Source organism: Brassica napus, chromosome A8 (genome assembly GCF_020379485.1).
Source record: "Brassica napus cultivar Da-Ae chromosome A8, Da-Ae, whole genome shotgun sequence".
NCBI lineage: Eukaryota > Viridiplantae > Streptophyta > Magnoliopsida > Brassicales > Brassicaceae > Brassica > Brassica napus.
This window is the reverse complement of record NC_063441.1, coordinates 12,536,370-12,549,112: the sequence shown is the minus strand read 5'-3', so window position 1 is coordinate 12,549,112 and position 12,743 is coordinate 12,536,370. Positions and strand designations below refer to the sequence as shown.

At 38.2% G+C, this 12,743-nt stretch overlaps 1 protein-coding gene across 1 annotated transcript; it reads left to right on the top strand.

Moving 5' to 3' along the window:
* The first annotated feature begins 186 nt into the window (after positions 1-186).
* Positions 187-11,972, top strand: LOC106382117 (probable disease resistance protein RPP1). Its single transcript, XM_048738795.1, has 4 exons — positions 187-1,028; positions 8,047-9,157; positions 9,252-9,560; positions 9,651-11,972. Exons 1-4 carry the CDS (start codon positions 388-390, stop codon positions 11,658-11,660), a joined length of 4,071 nt encoding a protein of 1,356 aa, XP_048594752.1. The 5' UTR covers positions 187-387; the 3' UTR covers positions 11,661-11,972.
* The last annotated feature ends 771 nt before the right edge of the window (positions 11,973-12,743 follow it).

Sequence of the window (12,743 nt, the reverse complement as noted above, 5' to 3'; positions counted from 1 at the left end):
TGATCACTGCTTCTTTGAAATTGCTTGTGCTCTTCCTTGCATTTTCCTTCTTAGAATAGTATAAGCCAAAAGGGAATGGTGGGACTTTATGCACCTTATTTTTCGTTGGTGACATATTTTTCCACAAAAGTCTTTGTAAGTCGGCCGAGTCAACGTTTCATGACATATTACGCATACAAAATTGTCACAAGTCTCTTTGGTTCATTATTGCTTTACATATCTTATTTAGAAATATTCTTGGTCCCTCTCTCTCTACCACACAGATTGATTATCCCTTCTAATCATTCCCTCTACAATTCTTGCTGTATGCTTCAGATTCCATCAAGAAAACCAAGAAACTGATTTTCTTTTTTATCAACTTCGGTAAAAAAAAAAAGCTTTTTGAAAATGAAATTTCAATCGTTTTTGAAAGAAATTAAGAAACAGAGAGGGAAGAGGAAAAGAGATGAACTTTCGAATCCAGCAAGAAAGAAGATCCGAGTTCAGAACCTGAGCCAAATCCAAGTACCATCATCACCTCCACCTTCTCCTTCATCACTTACATCCTCTTTGTCTCTTTCATCAGCTCCATCTTCTTCGTCTCATAACTGGACACACGATGTCTTTCCAAGCTTCCGCGGGGAAGATGTCCGCATAGGGTTTCTAAGTCACATTCAAAAAGAGTTTAAAAGAAAAGGAATCACACCATTCATCGACAATGAGATCAGGAGAGGAGAATCCATCGGTCCAGAACTCATACGGGCCATTAGAGGATCTAAAATCGCCATCATCTTGCTCTCGAGGAACTATGCTTCTTCAAAGTGGTGCCTTGATGAGTTGGTGGAGATTATGAAGTGCAAAGAAGAGTTAGGCCAAACCGTAATCCCCGTTTTCTATAAAGTAGATCCGTCTGATGTAAAGAAGCTGAGAGGATATTTTGGGAAAGTTTTCGAAAAAACTTGCGAGGGTAAAAGTAAGGAGGATACTGAGAAATGGAGACAGGCTTTGGAGAAGGTGGCGACAATTGCTGGTTACGATTCAAGCACCTGGTTTGTCCTTTTCTATTTCTTTTTGTTTCTAATCTTTCAAACTCATACAAATCTAACTCAAAAATTCCAAATGATCACAGTTTTTTCCTCTTAATTTTTACTTGCTCTTTATATGCATCAATATATAATATCAATGTTAATCTCAAAATTTAACAAAAGGTGTTAGTTCCAAAAAATTCAAAAACTTGTAAAAACTGTTAGAATATTTTCATAATGATTCATCAATCAATATGAATCCTTTAGCCATATGATTCTCTGATTGAATAGACATAAGTGGAAGCATACCTGATGTATCCATTGCTTTAGGATCTGAAGTTAGAGAATGGATCTTCCAAAGCAAACCCTATGTGACTTTAGTTCTCTAGTGATGGGATGTAGAGAATTCCTTATTTTCGGCTAGGGTTGCTTTGGGGACCATAACCCTCTTTATATAGAGAATTAATTTCTAGTTCAGCCTTTCATTAAACTAGAAATTACTTAAGGTATCCACATATAAATATTTCATAACACTTATGCCCAAGTCTTTACCTTATTCACAATAGTGACCACTTAAATAGGCTAATTGATTAATGGTTCTATCATATTTATTCCTTAACATATGTGACCCCACTAAATGATCTTACAATCACCCACTGGGTCATATATGTGCTTTAGAATATGATAGACCTTATGAGCGCTCTTTATGCCATTAATCCCAGGAGCATAAACAATCTCGTCCATTAATCATACTAACATAGGATCATGGCGGCTTTTGTTACATTACTTTCATAACTAAACCTTCCATGGTCACTTACATCAGCACAACCAAATGACATAGATCAATTATGAAACATGTAGCATGAAAATCACATGAAATGTGGTCTGTACATGTCGATTTTCAACTGGTCATACTTTAGTGAGATCAACTTAACCTTAGTGTACAAAGTGTATGCCGAAAACTTTATTTCTGATCAGAAAAATGTGCATAACACAACCAAAGCATAGAACATAAACTAAATGACAAACTCCCACTAAACCGAATGATCCTCAAACACCAAAATACCCATACGAGCAGTATGCTCATGAAAGACCTTAGGTACAATACCTTTTGTCAGAGGATCCGCAATCATGGAGTTTGTCCCTAAGTGTTCTATGGTAAACTTTCCACTTTGTACCCATTCCTTAACAACTCGGTACTTAATGTCTACAAATTTAGACTTCACTGAACTCCTACTGTTGTTGGAATATAGAACGGCTGCCTTATTGTCACAGTACAACTTGAGGGGTCTTTCAATTCCTTCAAGAATCCTTAGGCCCGTGACAAAATTTCTCAGCCAAATTCCCTCAGTTGATGCCTCGCAGACTGCTACCATTTCTGCTGCCATTGTGGACGATGTTACGAGTGATTGTTTAGCACTACGCCATGAGATCGCCCCACCGGCCAACAGAAATACATAACCCAATGTAGACTTTCTACTGTCTTGGCATCCCGCAAAATCAGAGTCAGAATACCCAATGATCTCCATATTATCTGATCTCTGATACGTGAGCATGTGGCATTTTGTTCTCTGCAAGTAACGCATGACCCTTTTGGTTGCTTTCCAATGGTCCATGCCCGGATTACTTAAGTATCTGCCCAACACTCCAACAATATACGCAATATCCGGACGCGTACAAACTTGAGCATACATAAGACTCCCTACTGCCGATGCATAAGGGATCTTTTGCATCTCCTGAATTTCCAGTTTTCCTTTAGGGCATTGTTCGAGACAAAACTTGTCTCCCTTAGCGATTGGGGTATCTCCTGGTTTGCAATCATGCATGCCAAATCTTTTCAGAACTTTATCGATATAGCTATTTTGTGATAATCCAAGAATTCCTCGAGAGCGATCTCGATGAATCTCGATCCCTAATACAAAAGATGCCTCACCAAGATCTTTCATCTCAAAATTTGCCTTAAGAAAGTTCTTGGTTTCAACCAGCATGCTAATATCGTTAGTGGCCAGAAGTATGTCATCGACATATAAAACCAGGAAAATGCATTTACTCCCACTGAACTTTTGATACACACAATCATTAACCAAATTCACCTCAAAACCAAAGGAGGTGATAACCTTATGAAATTTGTGGTACCATTGACGAGAAGCTTGCTTTAGCCCATAGATGGATTTCTTTAATTTGCAAACCATATATTTTGCATCACCTAAGGCAAAATGTTCTGGTTGCACCATATAAATCGTTTCCTCAATGTCTCCATTGAGAAACGCTGTCTTAACATCCATCTGATGAAGCTCCAAATCATAATGTGCAACAAGGGCCATGATTATCCTAAAAGAATCCTTCGAAGATACCGGAGAAAAGGTTTCTTTATAATCAATCCCCTCTTTCTGAGTATATCCTTTAGCCACTAGACGAACCTTATATCGTATTACCTTACCATTCGAATCCCTCTTGGTTTTAAATAACCATTTACAACCAATGGGTTTCTTTCCTTCTGGTAATTTAACGATTTCCCAAACCTCATTGTCTAGCATTGACCAATACTCTTCTTTTGCTGCTTCGAGCCACACATCCGACATGGAACAACTCATAGCCTGAAGGAAGGTGATTGGATCATCTTCCAAAAGAGTTTGATTTTCCTCATGTTCCATTAGAAATACTATATAATCATCCGGAATAGCATTTCTTCTAACTCGGGTGGATCGCCTAAGAGCAACTTGATCTTGCTGCACTAGTTCTTGAGGAATTTGATTTTGACCTTCTTGTACGATATCATCGACAACCTGAATTGGAGGGACGACATTATTATCAACCTGAGGATCCAAATTTACTTCATCAGAAGTAACTATACGAATCGGTATGGGTACCGGAGCCGATTCTTCCTCAAAGATGATATCCTTAACCTTATTTCTTTCCCCCAAATCAATATCCTCAAAGAACGTAACAATTCCCGTCTCAAAAATATCCTTAGCAGTGGGATCATAAAACTTATACCCCCTTGAGCGCTCCGAATAACCAATAAAGTAACTGCTAACTGTTCTTGAGTCCAGTTTCTTTTCATATGGCTTGTAAGGCCTTGCCTCAGCTGGACATCCCCATATCCTAAGATGGTTCAGACTAGGCTTGCGACCAGTCCAAAGCTCATAAGGGGTTTTAGCAGTTGCTTTAGTTGGTACTCTATTAAGAATGTATGCTGCAGTCTTTAGTGCCTCTCCCCAGAGTGATTCAGGCAAGGAGGAATGACTAATCATACTCCTCACCATGTCCTTAAGAGTGCGATTCCTTCTCTCAGACACACCATTCATGCTAGGCGTCCCCGGCATGGTGTACTGAGGCACAATACCACACTCCTCTAGGTATCTGGCAAACGGTCGTGGACGTTGTTCACCTGAGCCATCATACCGACCGTAGTATTCACCACCACGATCAGATCTGACAGACTTTATTCTTTGGTCGAGTTGGTTCTCGACCTCAGCCTTAAACCTTTTGAACACGTCCAAAGATTCCGATTTCTCATGAATAAGAAATAGATATGCATATCGAGAATAATCGTCAATGAATGATATAAAGTATCGTTGACCATTCCAAGAAGCCTTAGCGAACGGTCCACAAATATCCGTATGTACCAACTCAAGGACTTCAGTAGCTCTATATGCACCTAATCTCTTATGATTGGTCTGTTTTCCTTTAATGCAATCCACACATATATCACAATCTGTGAACTTTACGGAACTCAATATACCTTTTGACACGAGACGCTCAACTCTATTTTTAGAGATGTGACCTAGGCGTTGGTGCCAAAGAGTTCCTGCATTTGCATCTTCGAACTTTCGTTTAGTACCTCTTGATTCAACATTTAAACTTTCATCTTTAGAGTTTATAATGTCAAGCATATAAAGACTGTGTTTTTCCAAAAGTTTCCCGGTCCCAACAAATACTGAATTTAAAGACAAAGTAGCGGTTCCTTTCTCAGTTAGACAAGAATAACCTGAGTTGTCTAACCAAGGACCGGAAACCAAGTTACGTCTAAAAGACGGTACAACAAAAGTGTCTTTCAAATCCAGAAAATAACCAGAAACAAAAAACAATCTAAAATGCGCGATTGCCTCCACATGCACCGGACTCCCATTAGCCACATGAATGCGTCTTTCAGCATCAGTTGGGGGTCGGTAGCTCAGGCAACCCTGAAGCGAAACACTGATGTTAGTAGTAGTACCGGAGTCTAACCACCAAGTGTTTCTAGGAACTTCAACTAAGTTCGTTTCCGAACAGACCAAAGCAAGGAACATACCTTTCTTAGCACGCCAAGCGTGATACTTAGGGCAGTCCTTCTTTATGTGTCCACCCTTCCTGCAAAAGAAACATGTATCCTCAACCTTAGCATGTTTCTTTTGGGTATGACCCTTAGCAGCATCATCCTTAACAGGCTCAAATTTCTTTCTTTTGCCCTGTCCCTTAGAGGTGTAAGCCATATGAGCACTTTCAGTCTTCTCTTGTTTCATTCTCTCTTCCTCTTGCACACAATACGCAATGAGCTCGTTAAGAGACCATTGCTCCTTCTGTGTGTTATAACTTGATTTCAGCTGACTGAACTGAGGAGGAAGAGAGTTCAAGACAAAGTATATGAGCAATTCAGCCGGAAGCTCAGTCTTAAGTGTCTTGAGTTTTGAAACAATGTTAGACATTTCCAAAATGTACTCCCTTATTTTTCCATTGCCATGGTATCTCATCGTACTAAAGCGATGCAAAAGCATGCTTATTTCCGCCTTGTCGCTTCTTGCGAAGCGCGAATCCATTTCAGCAAGGAACTGTTTGAGATCATTGATCTCCTCACCACCTCTAAAGGTTTCTGGAATGGTGTCCTTAACGATCATCAAACCCATGCGATTTGAACGCTCCCACTTCTCATGAACAGCCTTATATTCCGAAGTGCTGTCATCTGTAGGAGAAGCAAGTTTGTTCATCCTTAGCGCAAGGTCGAGATCCATACACCCAAGAACAATCTTAACTTTATTTTTCCATTCGGAAAAGTTAGAACCCGAAAGTGTTGGAATGGTTCCTAAGTTGGCAGACAATGTTGCTGAAAAGAGAACAAAATCCGAATTAACTCACTATCTGAAGAAATCAATAATAAATTATAACTGATTATACTTCCCATCCAAGATACCAAATGTAACATCAATATCAAGTCTTTGGACAATAATATCGACTACTAGCGGTACTCTTGTTGTAATGATCAAATACTGACAATAATTCATGATAAATAATAAACCTTCCTTTGGGCCGATTTATTATTCACATGTTAAAACCATATAATCATCACGTATTTACCATCACAGTTGTATGTACAATTCGGCCAAACATCAAACCTTCCTTTGGGCCGATTTGACATCCGCATGAATATTGCACATACGTATATATGTAAACCCGGCCAAATACAACCTTCCTTTGGGCCGATTAAATATTCGCCATGAATTTACATACATACTTCCTTTAATAATTCTTATGAAAAATTTCATCAAGAGAGGTCTTCCTTTGGGCCGACATCTTGATTTAATTAAACATTTAAATTATTAAAGATGCATAATCAAATTTATTAATTGATTTAAAACTGATTTTATTCTTGCGCCGACAATAACTAAATGTATGTGGGCTCTTTATGCAAGAATACTGAAGCGGCGCAGTGGTTAGAGTCACAGGAGTAGGCGTTAGCTTTCAAGCGCGACCTGGGTTCAAAGCCCACCTTATGCGCTTTTTAAACTTAATTAAAAGCTAACGGCCCTGATTTAAGTTTGTTTCAAATTGGCTCATCTGATTTAAAACATAAGAAACTGGGCCATAATAATTAAATTCGCAGGCCCAGAATAATTAATTAAATCAGAAACTTGATATGGGCCAAAATAACAAAATATGCCTACCACGAAATAGTCTCTAACCTAGGGTTTTCAGAATAACCTTAAACAGGTTTTCTCAGCCGCCAAAACCCCAAAAGCGGATCTGAGAACATATCTGGAAAAAATTGTTCTTCCAAAAATTCCGAAAATTTTCAACAAAATTCTCAGAAAGCTATAACCTTATGAACAATATTTTCCAGAACTAAATCCATAAACTTTATTTAGATCTGATTTTAAATGTTTATCACTAGATAACAACCAAAGATCTAGATCTAAACATGCCCAAAAAATCAGATCTAAAACAGATCCCTGAATACTTAATTTATCTTAAACCTTAGAGAAAAATCAGATTCAACAATCCAATATTTTCACATAATAATGAAATCCGAATTTATATTAGAAACTTTAAATAAATTCGAATTTCCTTTAAATCCAAACAGAAAATCAATATGGAGCTCTAATACCAATTGTTAGAATATTTCCATAATGATTCATCAATATGAATCTTTTAGCCATATTATTCTCTGATTGAATAGACATAAGCGGAAGCATACCTGATGTATCCATTGCTTTAAGATCTGAAGTTAGGGAATAGATCTTCCAAAGCAAACCCTATGTGACTTTAGTTCTCTAGTGATGGGATGTAGAGAATTCCTTATTTTCGGCTAGGGTTACTTTGGGGACCATAACCCTCTTTATATAGAGAATTAATTTCTAGTTCAGTCCTTCATTAAACTAGAAATTACTTAAGGTATCCACATATAAATATTTCATAACACTTATGTCCAAACCTTTACCTTATTCACAATAGTGACCACTTAAATAGGCTAATTGATTAATGGTTCTATCATATTTATTCCTTAACATATGTGACCCCACTAAATGATCTTACAAAAACTTATACCATTCTCTATATTTTGAACATGTTTGGTTATTTAATGAAGAGATATTGGGAGCGTGAATTCAAATAGAGTTTGCTTGATTTTTAATTTGAGAGTTTTGTGTATTTAACATTATCCAAAAATTTCTGTGTAAAAACATGCAATGTGGCATTCTTGAGAATTGCACACAGCATATATATGCAGCCAAAAACAATTCTTATCTGGAAACCGTTTGAGCCGATGTATGTTCTTTCCTCTGTTTAGGGATAATGAAGCGGCCATGATTGAGCAAATAGCCACAGATGTTTCAAACAAGCTGATTAGTTCTGTTCCATCAAGTGATTTCGACAGCTTAGTTGGGATGAGAGCTCACATGAAAAGTATGGAACTGCTCTTACGCTTGGACTCCGATGAAGTGAGGATGATAGGGATTTGGGGTCCTTCTGGAATTGGTAAGAGCACCATCGCCAGATCTCTCTTTAGCCAACACTCTCCTGACTTTCAACTTAGCGTCTTCATGGAGAATATCAAAAGAGAGTATCCGAGACCTTGTTTCGATAGATACAGCGCACAACTGCAATTACAAAATAAGTTCTTGTCTCTAATACTCAATCAGAATGATGTCGCTATCCATCACTTAGGAGTTGCACAAGACCGGCTAAAAAATAAGAAAGTGTTAGTTGTTCTCGATGACGTGGATCACTCAGCGCAACTAGATGCCTTGGCGAAAGAAACTTGCTGGTTTGGCAGTGGAAGTCGGATTATTGTTACAACGCAAGATATAAGAATTTTGAATGCACATCGGATCAACCTTATTTACAAGGTTGATTTTCCACGTGATGATGAAGCTCTTGAAATCTTCTGCATAAATGCTTTTGGTCAAAAATCCCCATATGATGGTTTTGGGGACCTTGCTCGGGAAGTTACAAGGCTTGCTAGTAAACTCCCTTTGGGACTAAGTGTTATGGGATCTTATTTCAAAGGCTTGTCCAAGGAGATGTGGGAACGTGAGTTACCAAGGTTAAGAACTAGACTTGACGGTGAAACAGAAAGTATTTTAAAGTTCAGCTATGATGCCTTATGCGATGAAGATCAAGCTTTGTTTCTTCACATAGCCTGCTTTTTCAACGGTGAACGGACTGACAAAGTAGAAGAGTTTCTTGCAGAGAAATTTGTTGGTGTGGAAGGTCGTCTTCGTGTTTTAGCTGAGAAATCTCTCATATCCGTCGACTCAAAAGAATATATAAGGATGCATGATTTGCTAGCACGTTTGGGTAGGGAAATTGTTCGTAAACAATCCCCTAACGAACCTGGGCAGCGTCAGTTTTTGGTTGATGATGGAGATATACGCCAAGTACTACGTGATGATACACTTGTAAGTTTTCACGTTGGTTGTTCTCAGCATTTCTCCTAGAAAATGTTATAACAAATCATGTTTGCTTATGTATCTTTGGGTTTTTTTTTTTCAGGGTAGTCGAAGTGTTATAGGAATAAATTTTTTGTTGGAGAAGGAGTTGAAGATAAGTGACCAAGCCTTTGAAAGAATGTCCAATCTCCAATTCTTAAGACTTGATAGTCATTATTTTGACCATGTTCTACTCAGACGAACAAATAGTCAATACATATTAGAAAGTGTGAACTGTCTACCTCGAGAAGTTAGATTACTGGATTGGAGCACATTCCCGATGACATGTCTGCCTTCTAATTTTAATCCAGAGCTCCTAATGGAAATAAAAATGAGATGTAGCAACCTTGAGAAACTGTGGGAAGGAAATAAAGTAAGTACAATATATATACATATTTCAAAATAATATGCTTTAGCTGAGGATCGTCTTTTTCTTAATGATGCATTTTGTTTATCTGTACAGACGATTAGAAATCTCAAGTGGATGGATTTGTATAATTCCAAAAATCTAAAGGAGCTTCCAAATCTTTCAACTGCCACAAATCTCCGAGAACTGAATCTCTTTGGATGTTCAAGTCTTATGGAGCTTCCTTCTTCTATTGGGAATTTGACTAATCTCAAGAAATTGAATCTCACGCTGTGCTTAAGCCTTATGGAAGTCCCCTCTTCTATTAGTAATATGACTAATCTCAAGGAATTGGAGCTCAATGGATGCTTAAGCCTTGTGGAGCTCACCTTTGGGAATATGACTAATCTCAAGAATTTGTATCTCAGTGGATGCTCAAGCCTTGTGGAGATTTCCTCTTCTATTGGGAATATGACTAATCTCGTGAAATTGGATCTCTCCGGATGCTCAAGCCTTGAGGAACTCCCTTCTTCTATTGGGAATATGACTAATCTTGAGAATTTGAATCTCTCCGGATGCTCAAAGCTAAAAGCCCTTCCGATCAACATTAACATGAAATCTCTTGATGAGCTTGATCTCACATACTGCTCCTCGATGAAAAGGTTTCCTGAGATTTCCACAAACATTAGCGTTCTAAAGATTGATGGAACTGCTATAAAAGAAATTCCTGCATCAATCAGTTCATGGTCTCGTCTTGATAGGTTACATGTGTCATACAGTGAAAACCTCGGGAGATCCCGACATGTTTTTGACCGCATCAGGAAGCTGGACTTGAACGACACAGGATTACAAGAAATTGCTCCATGGGTCAAGGAAATGTCTTGTCTAGAGACACTAGTAATCCACGGATGCTCAAATCTACAAAAGCTCCGCTCTTCCATTGGAAATTTGACTAATCTTGAGAATTTGGATCTCAAAGGATGCTCAAGCCTTGTGGAGCTCCCATCTTCTATTGGAAATATGACTAATCTTGAGAATTTGGATCTCAAAGGATGCTCAAGCCTTATGGAACTCCCCTCTTCTATTGGTAACATGACTAATCTTGAAACTTTGAATCTGGATGGATGTTCAAGCCTTGTGGAGCTCCCCTCTTCTATTGGGAATCTTCATAATTTGAAGCGGTTGAATCTCGGAAATTGCTCAAAGCTAATGTCCCTTCCAGTGAACATCAACATGAAATCTCTTGATGAGCTTGATCTCAGTTACTGCTCGGTGTTGAAAAGCTTTCCTGAGATTTCCACAAACATTAGAGTTCTAAAGCTCAACGGAACTGCTATTGAAGAAATTCCAACATCAATCAGGTCATGGTCTCGTCTTGAAAGGTTAGATATGTCATACAGTGAAAACCTAAGGAAATCGCATCATGCTTTTGACCTCATCACAAATCTTCACTTGAGCGACACAGGAATTCAAGAAATTTCCCCATTGGTAAAAGAAATGTCTCGTCTACGGGAACTTGTAATCAATGGATGCACAAAGCTGGTTTCGCTCCCACAGCTTCCACATTCATTAGAATTCATGCATGTAGAAAACTGCGAGTCCCTGGAGAGACTAGATTGCTCTTTTTACAGGACAAAGTTTACTGATCTTTGCTTTGTTAACTGCCTCAAACTGAATCGAGAAGCAGTAGACCTTATCCTCAAGACATCGACAAAAGGATGGGTGATCTTTCCCGGAGAAACGGTGCCTGCATATTTCAGTTACAGAGCCACAGGGAGTTCAGTGTCAATGAAACTGAATGGATTCGATACACGTTTTCCTACATCCTTTAGATTTAAAGCTTGCCTCTTGCTGGTTACTAAGCCTGGCGACGTTGAGTCTGCTGCTTGGTACAGGTCGGATATATTTTATTGCATCAATGGCAAACTGAGGGATGTCGGTATTTTCCAAAGATATGCTAATATATTGGACCCACTATGTCCACGTTTTGAGCATCTGGTCGTATTCGAATTTGAAGAAACTGTGACTTCCCCTGAATCAGTCTTTGAGTTCAGGTTCAAAAAAAAAAACTGGGGGATTAAAGAATGCGGACTACGTCCTCTAAAAAGCTTAGCTCTCTCATGGTAATGGAAGCTGAAGAAACATTTTGCAGTATGTGTGTAAGATTATCATTGTGTTATGTTTGGTTTGAGTAAAATGTAACGGCAACTATATTTATGTACGCATGTGCATAAAATATAGTCATGCATTCCATTGTTTATCTTAAATATCAAGGAAACAATTTTATCAGTAATCTTTGTTTCCTACTCGTTGAGTGAAAACTATCTCAACTGATTGAAGATGCCACTTAAAGCATTCTTTCATGGTTGACTCCAACTCATCTCTGTTGTCCCATAATATTTTTCTAACTTCTCAGTCTATATTTTATCTGTTCCACCAGACAGAATTTCTCGCTTGTGCTGCAGAGATTCTTTTCTTGGAATCCTTATTGAGCATTTTTCTTAACATTCTCAGATATAGAGGGCCATGGTTGGCACGTTCAGCTATATCCCTGTTTTACATTCCCTGCAATCTTGTTTACAGTCTATTATAAAACAACACATCAAGTTTATGAACACACGATTATCAACTAACTAAAGTTGGCATAAAGTTGATAATCAGATTAGGAAAACAACATACAAGTACTCGCATTCCCAGAGTTTACAGCTGCGTTGAAGAGGCTACTATTCTTGAGTTTTACTCACCTAAATGCAGACTCTGCCATTCACTAAAACTACACACGTAGAGGATGAGAAACGGTGTCTAGAGATAAAACAAGTTATTTCTCTTTCTCCTTGCATAACACACAAATACAGAGCTGGTTGATTGGTAGACTAAAGCATCTCATCTCTTTGTTTGAATGAACTGCAGCTTCTTCGCTATGACATCTATCATGTCATTGCTTTGCTTTGTTGGACCAAAATGGATAAGCACCAGCTAAAACAGGAGTTTCAAGTAGCTAGCTGTGCTTATGTCATCGCATGTATTTCCCATTTCTCAAAATGAAGTGACCATCGTTGATTTCACAGTTGATGTAAACAAGTAATCAACAAAAGTTTGTGGATTATTTGTTTATGGCGCACCAAAAATCATTACTTTACTAATGATGTGGCAGATTGCAGCGATAAATAACAATGAATGATAAAATACAATTGACAAGTGATTTAACTT

Bases quoted from the DNA above. Each gene is read 5' to 3' on its own strand.
- LOC106382117 (XM_048738795.1), top strand. From the start codon at position 388: ATGAAATTTCAATCGTTTTTGAAAGAAATTAAGAAACAGAGAGGGAAG. The intron at 1,029-8,046 runs GTTTGTCCTTTT...TCCTCTGTTTAG, and splicing joins GGTTACGATTCAAGCACCTG to GGATAATGAAGCGGCCATGA. The intron at 9,158-9,251 runs GTAAGTTTTCAC...TTTTTTTTTCAG, and splicing joins TACTACGTGATGATACACTT to GGTAGTCGAAGTGTTATAGG.